This window comes from Phyllobates terribilis, unplaced genomic scaffold (genome assembly GCF_046119375.1).
Source record: "Phyllobates terribilis strain yellow unplaced genomic scaffold, ASM4611937v1 Scaffold_183__1_contigs__length_3771566, whole genome shotgun sequence".
Taxonomy (NCBI): domain Eukaryota; kingdom Metazoa; phylum Chordata; class Amphibia; order Anura; family Dendrobatidae; genus Phyllobates; species Phyllobates terribilis.
The window spans coordinates 2,392,525-2,413,921 of NW_027362943.1; the positions used below are offsets into that span (position 1 = coordinate 2,392,525).

The 21,397-nt window shown below is 46.4% G+C and overlaps 1 protein-coding gene across 1 annotated transcript in view; it reads right to left on the bottom strand.

Annotated features, from left to right (window-relative positions):
- LOC141212736 (uncharacterized) overlaps positions 1-21,397 on the bottom strand; it is a 72,574-nt gene that overhangs the window by 19,311 nt on the left and 31,866 nt on the right. The window contains exon 9 of the mRNA XM_073665044.1: positions 7,687-8,130. Within this exon, the coding sequence (XP_073521145.1) occupies positions 7,687-8,130 (444 nt within the window). The remainder of the gene's footprint in view (positions 1-7,686; positions 8,131-21,397) is intronic.

A 21,397-nucleotide genomic window follows, 5' to 3' on the forward strand; every position in this document is an offset into this window, starting at 1 on the left:
AGACTCAAGGACAGATAGTGCTGAGGGTTAATAGGGCGTATCAGGGCCGAGTTTACGAGCAGTCAAAGAGTGGGGCTCACATAGTCCCAGCCGGGGGTGTGGTATGGCAGATAAAATGAAGACCAAGTGTCTCATTCAGTGTCTGTGACTGGAACTGTGGAGACCTACAGGCTATCTGCTAAAGGACACTGACCTGAGTAGGCGAACCCACAGCACTGTCTGAACTATTTACTTTCTGTTTTTCACTGTGCTGGAAAAGGGCGTTGTAATGCACACGCCCGGGCTGACTGGCGTGTGCGTGTTTAGTGGTTCCACTGTGCCATTAACCGGAGAGTGTCTGGAGGGGCGTAACTAAGTATCTGCCCGATCCGACCAAGGTCGCACGACGGCATAAGACGCCAGTGCACCAGGGAGGAACCGAGCAGAGGGACCAGGGTCTACTCCAGGTCAGACTCCGGACACGGCTGTTGACCCACACCGGGGAATACAGGAACAGGCAGACTAGAGCGCAGGCTGGGTAGGGTCCAGTACAGACTGGGAGACAAATTCGGAGCCGCACATGCGGTAAACAAACAGAGTAAAGCGAAACCGCAGGTGCGGTAGTCAAGGCAGAGCAGAGCAGAACCGCAGACGCGGTAGACAAGGCTGAGCAGAGCAGAACCGCAGACGCGGTGGACAAGGCTGAGTAAAGCGAAACCGCAGACGCTGTGGACAAGGCTGAGTAAAGCGAAACCGCAGCCGCGGTGGATAGGGCTGAGCAAAGCGAAACCACAGACGCGGTGGCAGGGCTGAGCAAAGCGAAACCGCAGACGCGGTGGACAGGGCTGAGCAAAGCGAAACCGCAGACGCGGTGGACAGGGCTGAGCAAAGCAAAACCGCAGACGCGGTGGACAGGGCTGAGCAAAGCAAAACCGCAGACGCGATGGACAGGGCTGAGCACAGCGAAACCGCAGACGTGGTGGACAGGGCTGAGCAAAGCGAAACCGCAGACGCAGTGGACAGGGCTGAGCAAAGCGAAACTGCAGACGCGGTGGACAGGGCTGAGCAAAGCGAAACCGCAGACGCGGTGGACAGGGCTGAGCAAAGCGAAACCGCAGACGCGGAGGACAGTGCTGAGCAAAGTGAAACCGCAGACGCGGTGGACAGGGCTGAGCAAAGCGAAACCGCAGACGCGGTGGACAGTGCTGAGCAAAGCGAAACCGCAGACGCGGTGGACAGGGCTGAGCAAAGCGAAACCGCAGACGCGGTGGACAGTGCTGAGCAAAGCGAAACCGCAGACGCGGTGGACAGGGCTGAGCAAAGCGAAACCGCAGACGTGATGGACAGGGCTGAGCAAAGCGAAACCGCAGACGCGGTGGACAGGGCTGAGCAAAGTGAAACCGCAGACGCGGTGGACAGGGCTGAGCAAAGCGAAACCGCAGACGCGGTGGACAGGGCTGAGCAAAGCGAAACCGCAGACGCGGTGGACAGGGCTGAGCAAAGCGAAACCGCAGACGCGGTGGACAGGGCTGAGCAAAGCGAAACCGCAGCCGTGGTGGACAGGGCTGAGCAAGGCGAAACCACAGACGCGGTGGACAGGGCTGAGCAAAGCGAAACTGCAGACGCGGTGGACAAGGCTGAGCAAAGCGAAACCGCAGACGCAGTGGACAGGGCTGAGCAAAGTGAAACCGCAGACGCGGTGGACAGGGCTGAGCAAGCAAGAACCGCCGAAGGGGCAAGCAAGGCAGAGCGGAGGGGACAGGGCTCAGTACACATGGAACAGACAGGAAGGGAAAGGCAGAACCAGATACCCACAGGGTACTTGCAGTGAAGTAGCGAGTGGACCACAAAATCACAAACGGAAGTACAGTGACAACGAGCAGGAGTTAGGTACGAGTTCAGACTCTGCAGAAAAAGGGAAGGTACGGACATAGAGAAAAACAGGAAAGGGGCTAGGAGAGTATTCAGACAAGAACAGACACAGCAGCAAGATACAGGAGCGAGTCTAGGTATGCGGCCCCTAGAAGGCGGAACGAACAGGCAAGGAGCGTGTTCACACAGGCCTGGAAATACTGCCTCCAGGATAGGCAGAAGACAACAGGCTAGAAGATAATACAGACAGGACACAGTTCAGACACGGGAACTGATACCAAAGGCAGGAAACATAAACGGGACCTGGCATATCAGTGACCAGAAGCCAACTAACTGAACACAATGCTCAGGCATGGGTTAATTGGAGCAGCTGGCTTAAATACCAGGTGACAGACAGCAATAGGCTGAGGATGCACAAGGGGTGTGCCTGCAGCAGGTACAAAAAGCAGGAAGTGATCGGGCGCCACCCTTAAGCAGCAGACACAGAGGCAAACAGACAGCATGGAGGGAAGCCAGGCTGGCAGACTGGACTGGAGATCAAGTGCACGCCCTTGTACAGTGGGAGATGGACCACTATGCAAGGACGCCGCCAGGTATGTTACAGTACCCCCCCCTTACGCCCCCTCTTCTTCAGGCCTGCCAGAATCTTCCGCAGGGAATTCGAGGGCCAATCCTTCACTTCAAGGAGATCACTTCCACTGTCCACCGGAAAAACTGGTCTCCTCTGGGTAGCTTGGATGCTTCCTCCTATCCAGCCATCCTCAGCAACAGACGAAACGGGTGGAGTACCAGGAACAGCACACAAGGAAGTCTCTCTCCACATATTTTCAGGTGGCACCCCAGAGGGTACAGAAGACAACTGGAAGTCCTCCACCGGGTTGGAGGGGGGCAGAGACTCGGGGGTAACCTCCGCTTCGGACTACACTTGTTCAGACTCACTGGATGAAGCAGGCGAGGTATCAGGTACCGAATAAGGGGAGAGTCTCTGTTCCTTCGCTATCAAGTAGCACCCCGAAGGGTTCAGGAGACACCTGGAGGTCTTCTGCCGGGTCAGACGAGTGCAGAGACTCGGGGGTAACCTCTGCTTCAGAGTACACTAGGTCGGACTCACTGGACGAAGCAGGCGAGGTATCGGGTGCCGAATATAGAAAAGTCTCTGTCCATTCACCACCAGGTGGCACCCCGAAGGGTTCTGGAGACAACTGGAGGTCCTCCGCCTGGTCGGAGGGGTGTAGAGACTTGGGAGTAAACTCTGCTTCGGAGTACACTAGGTTGGACTCACTGGACAAAGCGAGCGAGGTATCAGGTACAGAGTATAGGAGAGTCTCTGTCCTTTCGCTACCAGGTAGCACCCCGAAGGGTTCAGGAGACAACTGGAGGTCCTCCGCCAGGTCGGAAGGGTGAAGAGACTCATGGGTAACCTCTGCTTCGGAGTGCAGTAGGTCGGACTCACTGGAAGAAGCGGGCGACGTATCAGGAACCGAGTATAGGAGAGTCTCTGTCCATTCGCTATCAGGTAGCACCCCGAAGGGTTCAGGAGACAACTGGAGGTCCTCCGCCTGGTCGGAGGGGTGTAGAGACTCGGGGATAACCTCTGCTTCGGAGTACACTAGGTCGGACTCACTGGAAGAAGCGGGCGAGGTATCAGATACCGAGTATAGGAGAGTCTCTGTCCATTCGCTATCAGGTAGCACTCCGAAGGGTTCAGGAGACAACTGGAGGTCCTCCGCCTGGTCGGAGGGGTGTAGAGACTCGGGGATAACCTCTGCTTTGGAGTACACTAGGTCAGACTCACTGGACGAAGCGGGCGAGGTATCAGGTACAGAGTATAGGGAAGACTCTGTACATTTGCTACCAGGTAGCACCCCGAAGGGTTCTGGAGACAACTGGAGGTCCTCCGCCTGGTCGGAGGGGTATAGAGACTCGGGGTTAACTACCGCTTTGAGGTACCCATTGTCAGGCTCACAGGACGGAGCCGACGAAGTATCGGGTACCGGGTGTAGGGAAGTCTCTCTCCATTTGTCATCAGGTGGTATCCCGGAGGATTCTAGGTGGGCAGAAGTCTCTTCGGGCAGGAGAACAGGTGCGCTACCCATGCATATTACCCGTAGGGGCTGCTCTGGGATACAGGGAAATGAAGCTTCAGCAGGGACTTCAAGGTTGGAATCAGGAGGTCTTTGGGAGGACAGACCCAGGCGTGACGGCTTGCCTCTACGCCTAGCACGTCTGGACTGCCTCTTGAGGTTGGGAGAAGTATTCCGAAGAGCGTAGTCATCCTGTGTGGATTCTGGATGGGCAGTAGTCTCTTCGGGCAGGAGGACTAGTGCGCTACCCACACACATTACCCATCGGGGCTGCTCCGGGATATTGGAAAGTGAAGCTTCAGCAGGAGCCTCCGGGTTCGGATCATCGAAGACCATTAGAAAGGCCACCAGGAAGGCCATTATGTCCAGGACGATAGGATCCTGTGCGTCCCATAGGGGGGTAATCCATTTCAAGGCATCACCCGCTAGGTAAGACATCATGAATCCCACCTTAGCCCGATCGGTGGGAAAACAAAGAGGGTAGAACTTGAAGTGTAGCATGCATTGCTCCACAAATGTACGACTCTGTCTTGGATCCCCATAGTACCGTGGCGGATCCGCAGGAACGAGTGCAGAAAGATCCATCTGGACGGGTGCGTAATTCGCCTGGAACTCAGCTAAACAAAAAAAATATATATATATTTTTTTTTATTTATTTTTAATGCACATATTCGCTGGAAAACGTCTCAGAGAGCGAAGGCCGTGGGGCTCAACGGGAACCATGGCATGAGCATGCTGTAATGCACACGCCCGGACTGACTGGCGTGTGCGTGTTTAGTGGTTCCACTGTGCCATGAACCGGAGAGTGTCTGAAGGGGCGTAACTAAGTATCTGCCCGATCCGACCAAGGTCGCACGACGGCATACGACGCCAGTGCACCAGGGAGGAACCGAGCAGAGGGACCAGGGTCTACTCCAGGTCAGACTCCGGACACGGCTGTTGACCCACACCGGGGAATACAGGAACAGGCAGACTAGAGCGCAGGCTGGGTAGGGTCCAGTACAGACTGGGAGACAAATTCGGAGCCGCACATTTGGCAAACAAACAGAGTAAAGCGAAACCGCAGGTGCGGTAGTCAAGGCAGAGCAGAGCAGAACCACAGACGCGGTGGACAGGGCTGAGCAAAGCGAAACCGCAGACGCGGTCTACAGGGCTGAGCAAAGCGAAACCGCAGACGCGGTGGACAGGGCTGAGCAAAGCGAAACCGCAGACGCGGTGGACAGGGCTAAGCAAAGCGAAACCGCAGATGCGGTGGACAGGGCTGAGCAAAGCGAAACCGCAGACGCGGTGGACAGGGCTGAGCAAAGCGAAACCGCAGACGCGGTGGACAGGGCTGAGCAAAGCGAAACCGCAGACGCGGTGGACAGGGCTGAGCAAAGCGAAACCGCAGAAGCGGTGGACAGGGCTGAGCAAAGCGAAACCGCAGACGCGGTGGACAGGGCTGAGCAAAGCGAAACCGCAGACGCGGTGGACAGGGCTGAGCAAAGCGAAACCGCAGACGCGGTGGACAGGGCTGAGCAAAGCGAAACCGCAGACGCGGTGGACAGGGCTGAGCAAGGCGAAACCGCAGACGCGGTGGACAGGGCTGAGCAAGCAAGAACCGCCGAAGGGGCAAGCAAGGCAGAGCGGAGGGGACAGGGCTCAGTACACACGGAACAGACAGGAAGGGAAAGGCAGAACCAGATACCCACAGGGTACTTGCAGTGAAGTAGCGAGTGGACCACAAACTCACAAACGGAAGTGACAGTGACAACGAGCAGGAGTTAGGTACGAGTTCAGACTCTGCAGAAAAAGGGAAGGTACGGACATAGAGAAAAACAGGAAAGGGGCTAGGAGAGTATTCAGACAAGAACAGACACAGCAGCAAGATACAGGAGCGGGTCTAGGTATGCGGCCTCTAGAAGGCGGAACGAACAGGCAAGGAGCGTGTTCACACAGGCCTAGAAATACAGCCTCCAGGATAGGCAGAAGACAACAGGCTAGAAGATAATACAGACAGGACACAGTTCAAACACGGGAACTGATACCAGAGGCAGGAAACATAAACGGGACCTGGCATATCAGTGACCAGAAGCCAACTGACTGAACTGGAGACTGGACTGGAGATCAAGTGCGCGCCCTTGTACAGTGGGAGATGGACCACTATGCAAGGACGCCGCCAGGTATGTTACAGGCGTCTTTTTGTTAGCTTATGCTGAGTGGTTTATGAAGTTCTAATAAACTAGCCTGGACATTTTAATGAAACCGGTGCCTTGCTCAACCGCTGCTGAGTGAGTAGAAACCCTACAGTACTTTTTGCACAACTTGCTGTTCTCTAACAAGGAGCCTAATGGCAAAATTCACAACAAGTGTTTGATCCATGAATCGCCCAAAAAATGTAGGCGTTGAAATTGAAGCAGGATGTTTTCAGATGAAAGTGGTCACTGAGCTTTGAGTGTCACCGAGTGTCATCATCAGCAGGTTGCAATAGAGATACAGAGAGAGTGGAAAAGTCACAGAAAGGCAGAGAAGTGGACATCTTTTGGCCACACCCCACACTGATGACTGCTTCATTGTGAACAATGCCTTTCGGAACTGGATGATGAACGCCACACAACTGCAGGCACATTTAAGGGAGGTGAGAGGCACCCAAGTGTCATGTCAGACCATTCGAAACAGTTTACATCAGTGTGGTCTGCTAGGGTACCTGACCACACCACCAGGCACAGGCGTCATCGACTTGCATGGGCCAGGTAGCATCTACGCTGGACGAGGGAACAGTGGACTTCAGTGCTGTTCATTGGTTAAAATCGATTCACGCTGAGCAGAAATGATGGCTGTCAACGATGTTGGAGACATCAAAGAGAGTGCTATTCATCAGCGACTGTTGTTGCCAGTGAGGGTTTTGTTACAGTGTGGGCAGGTGTGTCTAGTCAATACAGAACTGCCCTACCACACCAAACTGCCAAAGAATGGGTGGAAAAGATCTATAAATGCCCTAGCGTTTCCCTCTCTATCTGCACACCTACCTAACGCGGAGGTTGGCACCCTGTCCTGCGCAATGGCACCCCCACTCATCGGTGGCTGTCCCTGACTATATGTCCCTATTACACCTCTATTTCAAAGAAAGGAGTTAAGGACATTTGCTTATTCAGGCCATTCGGGTGTACCGTTGTGAGGTTGAAAATCCAACGGGTCTCCCTCTGTAAAATCGACCTATCCCAGTTACCTCCTTTCACCGGAGATGTAATTTTCTCTACCCCCATAAATAGGATCTTCCTTACATCTCCGTGATGCAGTAGGTTGATGTGATTAGCGACCAGTGTGTCTTTTTTATTCCATATATCTCGTATGTTTCCCCACCCGCCTACGAAATTCTCTTCTTGTTTTTTCAACGTACTCCACCACATTCTCACATGTGCCCTTATAGATGATGCCCTTAGTGCGACAATTTATGAAGTGCCGAATGGAGTACCTGATACCAGTAACATTGCTTCTGAACATTGCCTGACTGGATCGATTCACACATCTTACATCTTACCCCACATGTGAAACACCCTTTGATTCCTCTATCCAACCAAGTTGGGGTGGTTCTCAGCTGACACTGGCTACGCACTAGCCTATCCCTCAAAGATTTACCTTTTCGGTATGTGATTTGTGGGTAAGGTGTGATCTCATTCTCCATGTCTGTGTCCATCTTTAATACTCCTTTGGAGGATTGATCTAATCTCCTCTCTATTGCAATATCTCATGACGAATCGTGTAGTTTCACTTTGATCAGGTTTTTTAACGCCTTGTTGTATGCCTCCCTCAAGGCTCTTTCGAGGTAACCTCTGTCTTTAAACCTTATCTTGAGGTCATCTGCCTGCTTCTTGAAGGACCACAAGGTAGAGCAATTCTGGTGCATTCTTAAATATTGTCTCTTGGGGATTTCCCTCCTGAGGGGGGCCGGATGGTTGCTCTCCCACCTCAGGAGGGAATTTGTGGCCGTTTCTTTCCTATGGGTCTTAGTGATAATTTCACCCTTGGAATTGATCTCAATTTTAATGTCCAAAAAGGCCAGGCTAGATGAATTCAACTCATACATAAAATGTAACCCAATATTGTTGACATTGAGTTTCTTGACAAAATCCTTGAACGTCTCCGCAGTGCCCTTCCAGATGACAAAGATATCATCAATGTAGCGGAGCCACATGATAATACTCTCCTCAGGGCACTGCGAAGTGTCACCAAAAACAATAGTTTCCTCCCACTAGCCCAGGAGCAGGTTGGCATATGATGGTGCACACGGGCTGCCTATCGCGGTGCCCCTGAACTGGTGGAAGTACTCCTTATTGAATAAAAATACATTTCTGGTACAGTGCTTTCATCCCGGACTGGTTATGTCTCTCTTACTGTCACCCCCTGGTACTCAAATACCGCGTCCAGAACGATCTGATCTATAAAACTGTCACACTAGTTAACCCCTTCAGTGAACAGTGTAAAAAATAAAAAAGGTGGCAAAAACCCATAGAATAAAGTCGTCCACATGAGGAATGGCATAAAAAATAAATAAAAACAATTCTTCACCTGCTGTTGATTTGTTCATTCTTCCTCCCAAAGATCGCAATAAGGCATGGCGCACATTTATCCTGCGCTCTACGCTGAGCGCTTACAACAGGGTTTCCGTGTAGATCTCTGAAATATGTGATTCAGACGGAAAACCCAATGGAAGATTCCCTATAATAAGGCAGATTAAGACACTGTGGACTCAAGTCTGTCCTATGATTTGGCAGTGTCCATATTTTTAAGCGTGCATAAAAGCGCAATAGACCAAAGTTTTGTGTACTTCTGGAAAAAAAGACAACGCTAAACAGAGACGAAATGGAGTCGACAGTAACTCTGCTGCCTCATTATAGTGAATGGGTTTTATCTGAATCATGTCACTCAGAGATTTACAGTGGAGGGAAATAATTATTTGATCCCTTGCTGTTTTTGTAAGTTCGCCCACTGACAAAGACATGAACAGTCTATAATTTTAAGGGTAGGTTAATTTTAACATTGAGAGATAGAATATCCAAAAAATAAAATCAAGAAAATCTCATTGTATACATTAGATAATTTTTTGTATTTTGCAGTGAGAAAAAAGTATTTGATGCCCTACAAACCATTATGAGTTCTGACTCCTACAGACCAGTTAGATGCTCCTAATCAACTCATTACCTGCATTAAAGACAGCTGTCTTATATAGTCACCTGAAAAAGACTACTATCCACAGACTTAATTAATCAGTCAGACTCTAACCTCTACAAAATGGGCAAGACCAAAGAGCTTTCTAAGGATGTCAGGGACAAGATTATAGACCTGCACAAAGCTGGAATGGGCTACAAAACCATAAGTAAGACGCTGGGTGAGAACGAGACAACTGTTGGTGCAATAGTAAGACAATGGAAGAAATACAAAATGACTGTCAATCGACATCGATCTGGGGCACCATGCAAAATCTCACCTCATGGGGTATCCTTGATCATGAGGAAGGTGAGAGATCAGGCTATAACTACATGGGCTGGAATTTGTTAATGATCTCAAGGCACCTGCGACTACAGTCACCAAGAAAACCATTGGTAACAGATTACACATTAAAGGTTTAAAATCCTGCAGTGCCCTCAAGGTCCCCCTGCTCAGCAAGGCACATGTGCAGGCTTGTCTGAATTTTGTCAATGAACACCTGGATGATTCTGTGAGTTATTGGGATAAGGTGCTGTGGTCAGATGAGACAAAAATTGAGCTCTTTGGCATTAACTCAACTCGCCATGTTTGGAGGAAGAAGAAGAATGAGTACAACCCTAAGAACATCGTCCCAACCGTGAAGCATGGTGGGGGAAACATTATAGTTTGAGGGTGCTTTTCTGCAAAGGGGACAAGATGACTTCACCTTACTGAAAGGAAGATAGATGGGTTCATGCCCCATAGAAAACTTATGGAGGGAGTTGAAGCTCTGAGTTGCCAAGCGACAGCCTCAAAATCTTAATGATTTAGAGATGACCTGCAAAGAGGAGTGGACCAAAATTCCTCATGACATGTGCGCAAACCTCATCATCAACTACAAACAACGTCTGACTGCTGTGCTTGCCAACAAGGGTTTTGCCACCAAGTATTAAGTGATGTTTGCCAGAGGGATCAAATACTTATTTCTCACTGCCAAATGCAAAAAAATATATAATTTATACAATGTGATTTTCTTGATTGTTTTGGATATTCCATTTTTTAATGTTAAAATTAACCTACCCTTAAAATTATAGACTGTTCATGTCTTTGTCAGTGGGCAAACTTGCAAAAACAGCAAGGGATCAAATAATTATTTCCCCCACTGTAGATGGAAACCCCAATGTAAGTGCTCAACGTAGAGCGCAGGATAAATGTGATAGAAAATGTTATGTAAAATGTTTTCAAAAAATGCTTCAATTCAATCTACAAAAAATGCAAGTCCCCGCTCAGGTGCGTCTTCTGTCAATGGAAATATAGGGGGCTTCCACGTTACTGGTAGTACAAAGGCTCTGCAAAAGCCTGTGCTAAACAATTAAAGATGGCTCTGTAGGGGTTATTAATATACCTGAATACATTGTGTACCTCTTGTTACCCTATCACAGCACTAGTTGTATTTTGTCAACTTGGATTTAGTCTCTACCAACCATATATGTGGTGGCGGCTCTACAGGTGGAGGTTAATCGCCTCCAAGATTTCGTCCGAATATCCCTCATCCTATGAAATTCTGTGCCTCAACACGTCCGATTATCCACCACACTTTTATCCTTCAGATGGAACCTGAAAATACATCTCTTTAAACAAGCTTACAGTCTGCCATGACCTTGCTTGCTGCCACCTCAACAACACCGGAGCTACTGCAATCCCCCCAACCTACTGTCTCCTTCCCCACCATCCAGTAAAATGTAAGCCCACAAGGGCAGGGTCCTCTTCCCCCTGTACCAGTCTATCATTGTTAGTTTGTTTACTGTAAGTGATATCTGTATTTTGTATGTAACCCCTCCTTATGTACAGCACCATGGAATCAATGGAGCTATATAAATAATAATAATAATAATTTTGTATTTGTGTAGCATAACCTTAGCAACTAGCCGTGATGGATTTTGAATGAGACCAAATATCTTTATTTCTGGAGTCTTCATAAGATTCCATATGGTCCCACTCGGGGGAGACATTAAAAAATGAACTGACCCTACTAACAGATATGTGGTGCTCATACATGCACTATGCACTTTATATTTATATGTATGAAGTAATCATATAGTTAGTGTTTATTAGATATTTCTCCATATGGATCTATATATGTATTTTCACATCTGGCATAAACTATAAGTAAAACTTTTTTACCTGTTACTTGTTCATTTGCAGCAGATTTCCCTTTTTTAATTCTGGTTTTGTTTTTAATTGTTGTCTTTTTAATATATGTTCAATAACATAATTATTATAGTTTGTTGTATGGGAGTTGTTCGTCTTCGGCTTATTATAACATTATGTGAAGCACCTGTGTGTTCCAGGTGCTCACCACAAAACTAGATAAATTCCTTGAGGGGTCTATCTTCAAAAATGGTGTCCCTTGTGGGGGGTTGCCACTGTATAGGCACATGGGGTACGTTCTCGATTCCAGCCATTTTTACATACAAAAAGTCAAGTGGACTCCTTCCCTTCTGAGCCCTGCCGTACATCCAAACAGTAGTTTCTCTACCACAAATGGGATATCGGCTTACTCAGGAAAAATTGCACAACATATTGTATTATGCACTTTCTCCTGTTACCCTTTTGAAAATGCAAAATTTTGGGGTAAAGTAACATTTTTGTGGGAAAAAGTAACATTTTAATTTTTTCCCTTTGCCATTGCTTTAATTCTTCACACACTGGTCAGAATTGAAAAAAGTGACCTGTAAGGAAGGTGAAACAGTCTCTGGGGTGAAAGGGTTAATAAGACTTACAAGTGGAACCGGTCCAGAAAGCAGAAGATCCAGCAAGTATCTGCCACATATTGCTGCAAATCCCCCGAATGTCATCACCAGTATCTACATTACTGTGCTGGAACTAGGAGATGGATAATGGCGTTGCGTGAGGACTTCTCTGGGCTTCGGTCCTTCATCCTGCAGTCGTCTGAATGGATCTAATGTGGACGGGAACCAGCGAAGCCGCATTCTGTCCACAGCTGTTACCTCACTGTTCACACCACACAGAGACCCCAAAAGAGTCTCCGTGCTGAAGGGGTTAATGCCCCCTGCGCCTGGTAATGGGGGATCTCCACATACCTCCACCTGCAGAGCCGCCACAACATATATGGCTGCTCTGTGCGCACAGGACCTGTGATGAGGTCACAGGAGGGAGGAGTCAGGGGTCACATGATCAGGGGCCTCAGTGGATGCTCAGTGTGAACTGTGCAGCTCCTGTACAGTGATATCCGGAGTGAAGACGCTACATGGAGACGTCTCCGCAGTCAGTGACATTTCCGGCATTATTTGCCCCTCACTACGGGCACAATTACCCCGCGCCACCTTTTCTACAGTTTTATGTGCGGAATGTAACGTGGGATTTTCCTGCTTGGAGACAAATAGACGACACATGAGGTGATTATTACCAGTTACCCGACGTCTACTATATGGCGGCATATGATTGTACTATCCACTTCATACCAGGAGCTAAAAGGCCGAAATATTGTATGTTTAACCCCTTCCAGGGAGGGAGGCCTTGAAAGACTATATTCAGAAGAGTCCGGCTGAGGGCAGAGACAGACGGCCGTACTTCTCCTGCGAGGATCACATCATAAATCTCGTACTGGCCGACACCTCTCCTGACCTGAGCTTGACAGCTACATAGAAATACATCACGCTGTCATGTTCAGGTCAGGAGAGGTGCGGGCCAGTCCATTCAGTGCGATGCGATCCTCGCACAAGTTATATGGCCTTGTGTGTCTCTGCCCTAAGTGTCATATACGTCCATCCACCTCGCCGTGAGGGTTTGTCTTGTTAAAAAAAGGATGGAGAGTTGCATCCGTACTTGGATTTTAGAGAGATTAATAAAATCACGGCTCACAATTCCTATCATTTACCCCTTATACCGGACCTGTTTAAGCAATTATCTGGAGCTAAATGGTTTTCCAAACTTGACTTGAGAGGGGCATATAACCTTATACACATACATCAGGGTGACGAATGGAAGACCGCATTCATTACGCCTCAGTGCCATTTTGAAAATTTGGTGATGCCATTTGGGTTAACCAATGCACCTTCAGTCTTTTAAAATATCATAATATTTTTTGCTCACTAGTGGGTAGACTTGTGGTGATTTACCTGTATGACATATTGATTTATTCACATACTCTGGAGGAGCATCACGAGCATGTCAGAGAGTTTCTTCAGGCTCTACGTGACAACCATTTATTTGCAAAACTGGAGAAATGTCAATTTGAGGTCCAGCAGATAAGGTGACTGTCTTGACCGATCATAAGAACCTGTTGTATGTTGACGATGCTAAGTGCTTAACCCCTTAACCCCCGAGGGTGGTTTGCACGTTAATGACCAGGCCAATTTTTACAATTCTGACCACTGTCACTTTATGAGGTAATTACTCTGGAACGCTTCAACGGATCCCCCTGATTCTAAGAATGTTTTTTCGTGACATATTGTACTTCATGATTGTGGTAAAATTTCTTCGATATCATTTGCGTTTATTTGTGAAAAAAACAGAAATTTGGCAAAAATTTTGAAGATTTTGCAATTTTCAAAATTGGAATTTTTATGCCCTTAAATCAGAGAGATATGTCACACAAAAGAGTTAATAAATAACATTTCCCACATGTCTATTTTACATCAGCACAATTTTGGAACCAAAATTTTCTTTTGTTAGGGAGCTATAAGGGTTAAAAGTTGACCAGCGATTTCTCATTTTTCCAACAAAATTTACAAAACCATTTTTTTAGGGACCACATCATATTTGAAGTCACTTTGAGAGGTCTTTATGACAGAAAATACCAAAAAGTGACACCATTCTAAAAACTGCACCCCTCAAGGTGCTCAAAACCACATTCAAGAACTTTATTAACCCTTCAGGTGCTTCACAGGAATTTTTGGAATGTGGAAGAAAAAAATGAACATTTAACTTTTTTCACAAAAATGTTACTTTAGACCCAATTTTTTTTATTTTCACTGGGGTAACAAGAAAAAATAGACCCCAAAATTTGTTGTGCAATTTCCCCTGGGCACGCAGATACCCCATATGTGGGGAAAAAACACTGTTTGGGCGCACGGCAGGGCTCGGAAGGAGCGCCATTTGACTTTTTGATTGTAAAATTTGCTTGAATAATTAGCGGACGCCATGTTGCGTTTGGAGAGACCCTGTGTGCCCAAACATTGGAGCTCCCCCACAAGTGACCCCATTTTGGAAACTAGACCCCCCAAGGCACCTATCTAGATGCATAGTGCGCACTTGGAACCCCCAGGTGCTTCACAAATTGATTTGTAAAAATGAAAAAGTGAAAAAAAAAACACTTTTTCATTTTTATGAATCAATTTGTGAAGCACCTGGGGGTTCCAAGTGCTCACTATGCATCTAGATAGGTGACTTGGGGGGTCTAGTTTCCAAAATGGGGTCACTTGTGGGGGAGCTCCAATGTTTGGGCACACAGGGACTCTCCAAATGCAACATGGTATCCGCTAACAAATTGTCGGCTCAATTTGTTAGCGGACACCATGTCGCGTTTGGAGAGCCCCTGTGCGCCTAAACATTGGAGCTCCCCCACAAGTGACCCCATTTTGGAAACTAGACCCCACAAGGCACCTATCTAGATGCATAGTGAGCACTTGGAGCCCCCAGGTGCTTCACAAATTAATCCGTAAAAATAAAAAAGTGTTTTTTTTTCCACTTTTTCATTTTTACGGATTAATTTGTGAAGCACCTGGGGGTTCCAAGTGCTCACTATGCATCTAGATAGGTGCCTTGGGGGGTCTAGTTTCCAAAATGTGGTCACTTGTGGGGGAGCTCCAATGTTTAGGCACACAGGGGCTCTCCAAACGCGACATGGTGTCCACTAACAAATTGAATGGAAAATCGGCTCAAATTGTTAGCGGACACCATGTTGCGTTTGGAGAGCCCCTGTATGCCCAAACATTGGAGCTCCCCCACAAGTGACCCCATTTTGGAAACTAGACCCCCCAATGCACCTATCTAGATGCATAGTGAGCACTTGGAACCCCCTGGTGCTTCACAAATTGATTTGTAAAAATGAAAAAGTGAAAAAAAAAAAAACACTTTTTCATTTTTATGAATCAATTTGTGAAGCACCTGGGGGTTCCACGTGCTCACTATGCATCTAAATAGGTGACTTGGGGGGTCTAGTTTCCAAAATGGGGTCACTTGTGGGGGAGCTCCAATGTTTGGGCACACAGGGACTCTTCAAATGCAACATGGTATCCGCTAACAAATTGTCAGCTCAAATTGTTAGCGGACACCATGTTGCGTTTGGAGAGCCCCTGTGTGCCCAAACATTGGAGCTCCACCACAAGTGACCCCATTTTGAAAACTAGACCCCACAAGGCACCTATCTAGATGCATAGTGAGCACTTGGAACCCTCAGGTGCTTCACAAATTGATTCATAAAAATGAAAAATGTTTTTTTTTTCACTTTTTCATTTTTACTAATCAATTTGTGAAGCACCTGGGGGTTCCAAGTGCTCACTATGCATCTAGATAGGTGCCTTGGGGGGTATAGTTTCCAAAATGGGGTCACTTGTGGGGGAGCTCCAATGTTTGGGCACACAGGGACTCTCCAAATGCAACATGGTATCCGCTAACAAATTGTCAGCTCAAATTGTTAGCGGACACCATGTCGCGTTTGGAGAGCCCCTGATGTACCTAAACAGTGGAACTCCCCCACAAGTGACCCCATTTTGGAAACTATACCCCTCAAGGATTTTATTAAGGTGTATAGTGAACATTTTGAACCCAGAGGTACGACACAGAATTTTCTAACATTTGGTCATCATATTGAATAAGTTGTCATTAGTCTTGAGCGCAAGTGCTCGCTACTTGAGTTTCCATTGGGTACTCAGGTATGCACCATGTACAGCGTGTGCTCGATTGACATGCTCGAGTCCCTGCTCCGCATGTTTCATGGTTATTAGACACCCAAAAAAAAACATGCGGGGATCGCTCGTGCATGGCAGGCAATCCCCGCAAAGTTTTTTTGGCCGCGAAGCATATGGGGCGGAGACTCGTGCATGTCACTCAAATACCCACGATACTCAATGCATACCAGAGCACCCGATTCAAACTCAAGTAGCGAGCACTTGCGCTCAACACTAGTCGCCATATCGTCATCTTTTTTTCTTACTTTTGAAAAAAATCCCAACCCCATCACAACCCTAACCCCAAACCCAGCCCTAACTCTAGGCCAACCCTAGCACAACCCTAACCTGAGAGTTTATTTTTTACGCCGTTCCTCATGCGGTATAAGTGATTAGACGACTTTATTCTTCTGGTCGGTGTGATTACAGCAATACCAGAATCATATGGGGTTTTTATGACTGACAGCTGTCACACACTAAAAGACGCATTTTTTGTAAAATCTAGTTTTTGCATAGCCATATTTTGAGAGCTATAATTTTTCCAGATTTTGGCAGACAGTCATGTGACGGCTTGTTTTTTGCGGGATGAGTTGACGTTGTTATTGGTGCCATTTTCAGGCACGTGACATTTTTTGATCGCTTTCTATTCTGATTTCTGGAAGGCAGAATAAACAAAAAACAACAATTCAGGAATTGTTTTTTTTGTTTTTTTTTATTCTGTTCCGCGTATGGTAAAATTGATAAGGCAGGTTTATTCTTCGGGTCAGTACGTTTACAGCGGTACCACATTTATATAGTTTTTCTATGTTTTGCACTTTTACATAATAAAAGCAATTTTATAGAAAAAATTATTTTTTAGCATAGCTTTATTCTGAGAGCTATAACTTTTTTATTTTTTGGCTGATGGAGCTGTATCGTGGCTTGTTTTTTGTGGGACGAGATGACGTTTTCAGCGGTACCATTTTTATTTATATTTGTCTTTTTGATTGCGTGTTATTCCATTTTTTGTTTGGCAGTATGGTGATAAAGCATTGCTTTTTGCTTCATTTTTTATTTTTATTTTTACCGTGTTCACTGAAGGGGTTAACTAGAGGGACAGTTTTATAGGTCAGGTTGTTCCGGATGTGGCAACACCAAATATGTGTACTTTTATTGTTTTTTTTTTTTTTTAATAATAATATATATTGATGGGTACATTATATTTTTATTTTTGGTGGATTATTTTTTTTATATTTTTGCAATATTTTTTTATATTTTTTTTCTCACTTTCTGATAGTTTTTATACTTTATTACTTTGTCCCACTCTGGGACTTTTTTTTCTCTGATCGCCTGCATGGCACAGGAATGCAGCACCATCCCTGTGCCATGCAGGCTTTCAGCGCTGGACAGGGAGAAGATTGTTTGGAGGTTCACTGCGCATGTCCAAAAAATCTTCCTGCTGTCTGGTGACCCGGATGTTGTCATGACGACATCGGGTCGTCATGGCAACATCCTGGAAGCCACGGCAGACAGCGCTGGAAGCCGGAAGAGGAGGTGAGTATCTGCGATCACCTCCCCTGGCCTCCGCAATGCTGCGATCGACTTCGATCGCAGCATCGCGGGGGTTAATGTGCTGGGAGCGGTGCGTGACCGCTCCCTGCACATAGTACCGGGTGTCAGCTGTGACAATCAGCTGACACCCGGCGGCGATCGCGCCCGCACAGCCTGTGTGCGCGTGCGATCGCCATGACGTACTAATACGGGTCTGGCTCTTAAGTCCCAGGGCACAGACGCGTATTAGTATGTCAATTGTTGTTAAGGGCTTAAACACCAGACGGGCTTGGTGGGCCTTGTATTTTTTGCCCGGTTTGATTTTGCCATTACTTATCTTCCCGGCTCTACGAATGTCAACACGAAATTCAAGTCAAGATTCTTAGTGAAGGGGTGGGGAAGATCTCAGGCAGCACATTCAGGATGCTCAGGACAGTGCGCAGGAAGGTTTACCTATAAATAAGCTTTATGTACTGCCCTCTTTAGTCATAGATCTTCTTAATGAAGTACATGATTCCTTTTTCGCTGGCCATGTGGGTTCTTCTGCCTCTTCAAGATCACTTTCTGGGTCTTTTTAGTGGCAGAATGCTCTTAAGGATATTGAAGAGTATGTCTGAAAATGCAAAGTCTGAAAGTCTGTGCCAGGGCTAAAGCCTCTAGTTGTCTCTTCCCTAACGATGTTCCATTACAAACCTGGACCCACTTGTCTATGGACTTTGTCACTGATTCGCTTAACTGGTGGTATTACTGTCATGTGGGTGGTGGTAGACCGTTTTAGCAAAATTGTTCTTTTGGTCCCACTTCAAAACATGTCAACTGCTAGGATCTTAGCAACTTTGTTAATTTCTCAAATCGTTAAATTTCATGGTGTTCCCAAAAACATAATTTTCGTTTGAGGAGTTAAATTTCTGGCTAGTTTTTGGCTTAGTTTTTGCTCCAGATTGGGTATCAATCTGTTTTTTCTCTTAGTGTATCATCCCGAGACTAACAGTCAAACAGAAAAGGATGAACCAGGAAATAGAGCAGTATTAGGGATGTTTTGTCTCCTCTAATCAGGAAGACCGGGTGGAATTTCTGTCCCATACCAAGTGTGCTCTAAATAACCATTCCTCTAAGACTACCGGGACCTTGCTTTTTTTAGCTGCTGTAGTTTGTAGTGTTTGGGAATTTTTCAGAATTACAATCCTCCATGTCAGAGGAAGAGAGATTTTGTCCCCAATTAATTAAGGTCTGGAGGGAGGTCAAAAGGGATCTTTTGGTAGCTAGTGACCAGGCCAAAAGTGGTGCTAACCACAGAGGTAGGAAGGCTTCTATCTTTAGGGAGGGAGATTTTGTGTGGTTGTCTTCAAAATATCTGCACTTAAAGATCACATCTAGAAAGTTTGTGCCTAAATTTGTAGGTCCTTATAAAATTATAAAAATTTTAAATCCTGCAAGTTAAGTTGCAACTTCCTATTGCCTGGAAAATCATAATTCTTTCTATTCTTCTCTTTTAAAAAAAAAATTGATGGGGCCTCAAGACATAATTGAGGTGGATTTGGAAGGGTGTAAGTAGTATGAGGTAGGGCGAGTGCTTTGTTCCATGTGGGTCAGGTGCCGTCCACATTGTCTCGTTAAGTGGAAAGATTATGGTCCTTAAGATAGCTCTTAAGTTAATTTGGGGATCTTCATGTGATCAGATAGACAGATTATTGGGTGGGGCTGGGGAAAATCCAGCAGTCATGGTACGCATGGGTACCAATGACAAAGTTAGAGGGAGGTGGAGGGTCTTTGAAAATGATTACAGGGAATTAGGAGAGAAGCTGAAGTACAGGGCCTCCAAGGAAGTATCTTCAGAAATACTTCAGATTCCACTATCATCACTAGAAAGTTAACTGGATCTTAAAGAGTTAAATAAGTGTCAGGAAGAAAGGGTTTGGATTCATGGAAAACTGGGCCAGCTTCTCTGTCAGCTACAGGCGCTACGATAGGGACAGGCTGCACCTTAACGGGGAGGGTGCAGCTGTGCTGCGGGAAAAAATGGTCAGATGGATGAAGGAGCTTTTAAACTAGGATCTGGGGGGAGGGAGGGTGCTTGTGCAAATAAGGGGATACAGTAGACAGAGAGACAGTAGGGGTCAATGAGGATTTTTGGGGGCTAGGACATTCAAGTAAATTAAGTAGGCGAGTAGGAGTAATAAATGTCTGCTGGCAAATGCAAGAGGTCTTGCAAACAAAATGAATGAATTAGAGGCTCTTGTGTCAGTCACAGATTACAATGTGGTGGGCATTAGGGAAACCTGGCTAGAAAGCCATGACTGGGTGACAAACAGAGGGTTACACTACACTTAAAAAGTTAGGAAAGAAACAAAAGATAGAGGGATGGGTATTTTCGTTAAATCCAATTTATAACCTGTGCTCAATGACGACAATGTAGAGCCAGTATGGGTAAATCTACATGGAAATGGCAATAATGGAAAGCTGCTAATTTGCGATTGCTACAAGCCTCCTAATATAGCTGAACATGAAAAGGATGATATGCTGCAACACATTTAAAAGGCAACAAAAACAAGTCATGGCCATAGTGTTGGCTCCCTTGAAATTGTTCCAGAAAATTATTACAATTACACATGTTTTGTTATACCCGTATATTTCCTTTGTGTGTATTGGAACAACACAATAAAAAAGAGAAAAAAAGGCAAATTGAACATAATTTCACATAAAACCACCAAAAATGCGCCGGACAAAATTGTTGTCACCTTGTCAAAATTGCATCTAGATAGGTGACTTGGGGGGTCTAGTTTCCAAAATGGGGTCACTTGTGGGGGAGCTCCAATGTTTGGGCACACAGGGACTCTCCAAATGCAACATGGTATCCGCTAACAAATTGTCGGCTCAATTTTGCATTTGAAGAGTCCCTGTGTGCCCAAACATTGGAGCTCCCCCACAAGTGACCCCATTTTGGAAACTAGACCCCACAAGGCACCTATCTAGATGCATAGTGAGCACTTGGAGCCCCCAGGTGCTTCACAAATTAATCCGTAAAAATAAAAAAGTGTTTTTTTTTCCACTTTTTCATTTTTACGGATTAATTTGTGAAGCACCTGGGGGTTCCAAGTGCTCACTATGCATCTAGATAGGTGCCTTGGGGGGTCTAGTTTCCAAAATGTGGTCACTTGTGGGGGAGCTCCAATGTTTAGGCACACAGGGGCTCTCCAAACGCGACATGGTGTCCACTAACAAATTGAATGGAAAATCGGCTCAAATTGTTAGCGGACACCATGTTGCGTTTGGAGAGCCCCTGTATGCCCAAACATTGGAGCTCCCCCACAAGTGACCCCATTTTGGAAACTAGACCCCCCAATGCACCTATCTAGATGCATAGTGAGCACTTGGAACCCCCTGGTGCTTCACAAATTGATTTGTAAAAATGAAAAAGTGAAAAAAAAAAAAACACTTTTTCATTTTTATGAATCAATTTGTGAAGCACCTGGGGGTTCCACGTGCTCACTATGCATCTAAATAGGTGACTTGGGGGGTCTAGTTTCCAAAATGGGGTCACTTGTGGGGGAGCTCCAATGTTTGGGCACACAGGGACTCTTCAAATGCAACATGGTATCCGCTAACAAATTGTCAGCTCAAATTGTTAGCGGACACCATGTTGCGTTTGGAGAGCCCCTGTGTGCCCAAACATTGGAGCTCCACCACAAGTGACCCCATTTTGAAAACTAGACCCCACAAGGCACCTATCTAGATGCATAGTGAGCACTTGGAACCCTCAGGTGCTTCACAAATTGATTCATAAAAATGAAAAATGTTTTTTTTTTCACTTTTTCATTTTTACTAATCAATTTGTGAAGCACCTGGGGGTTC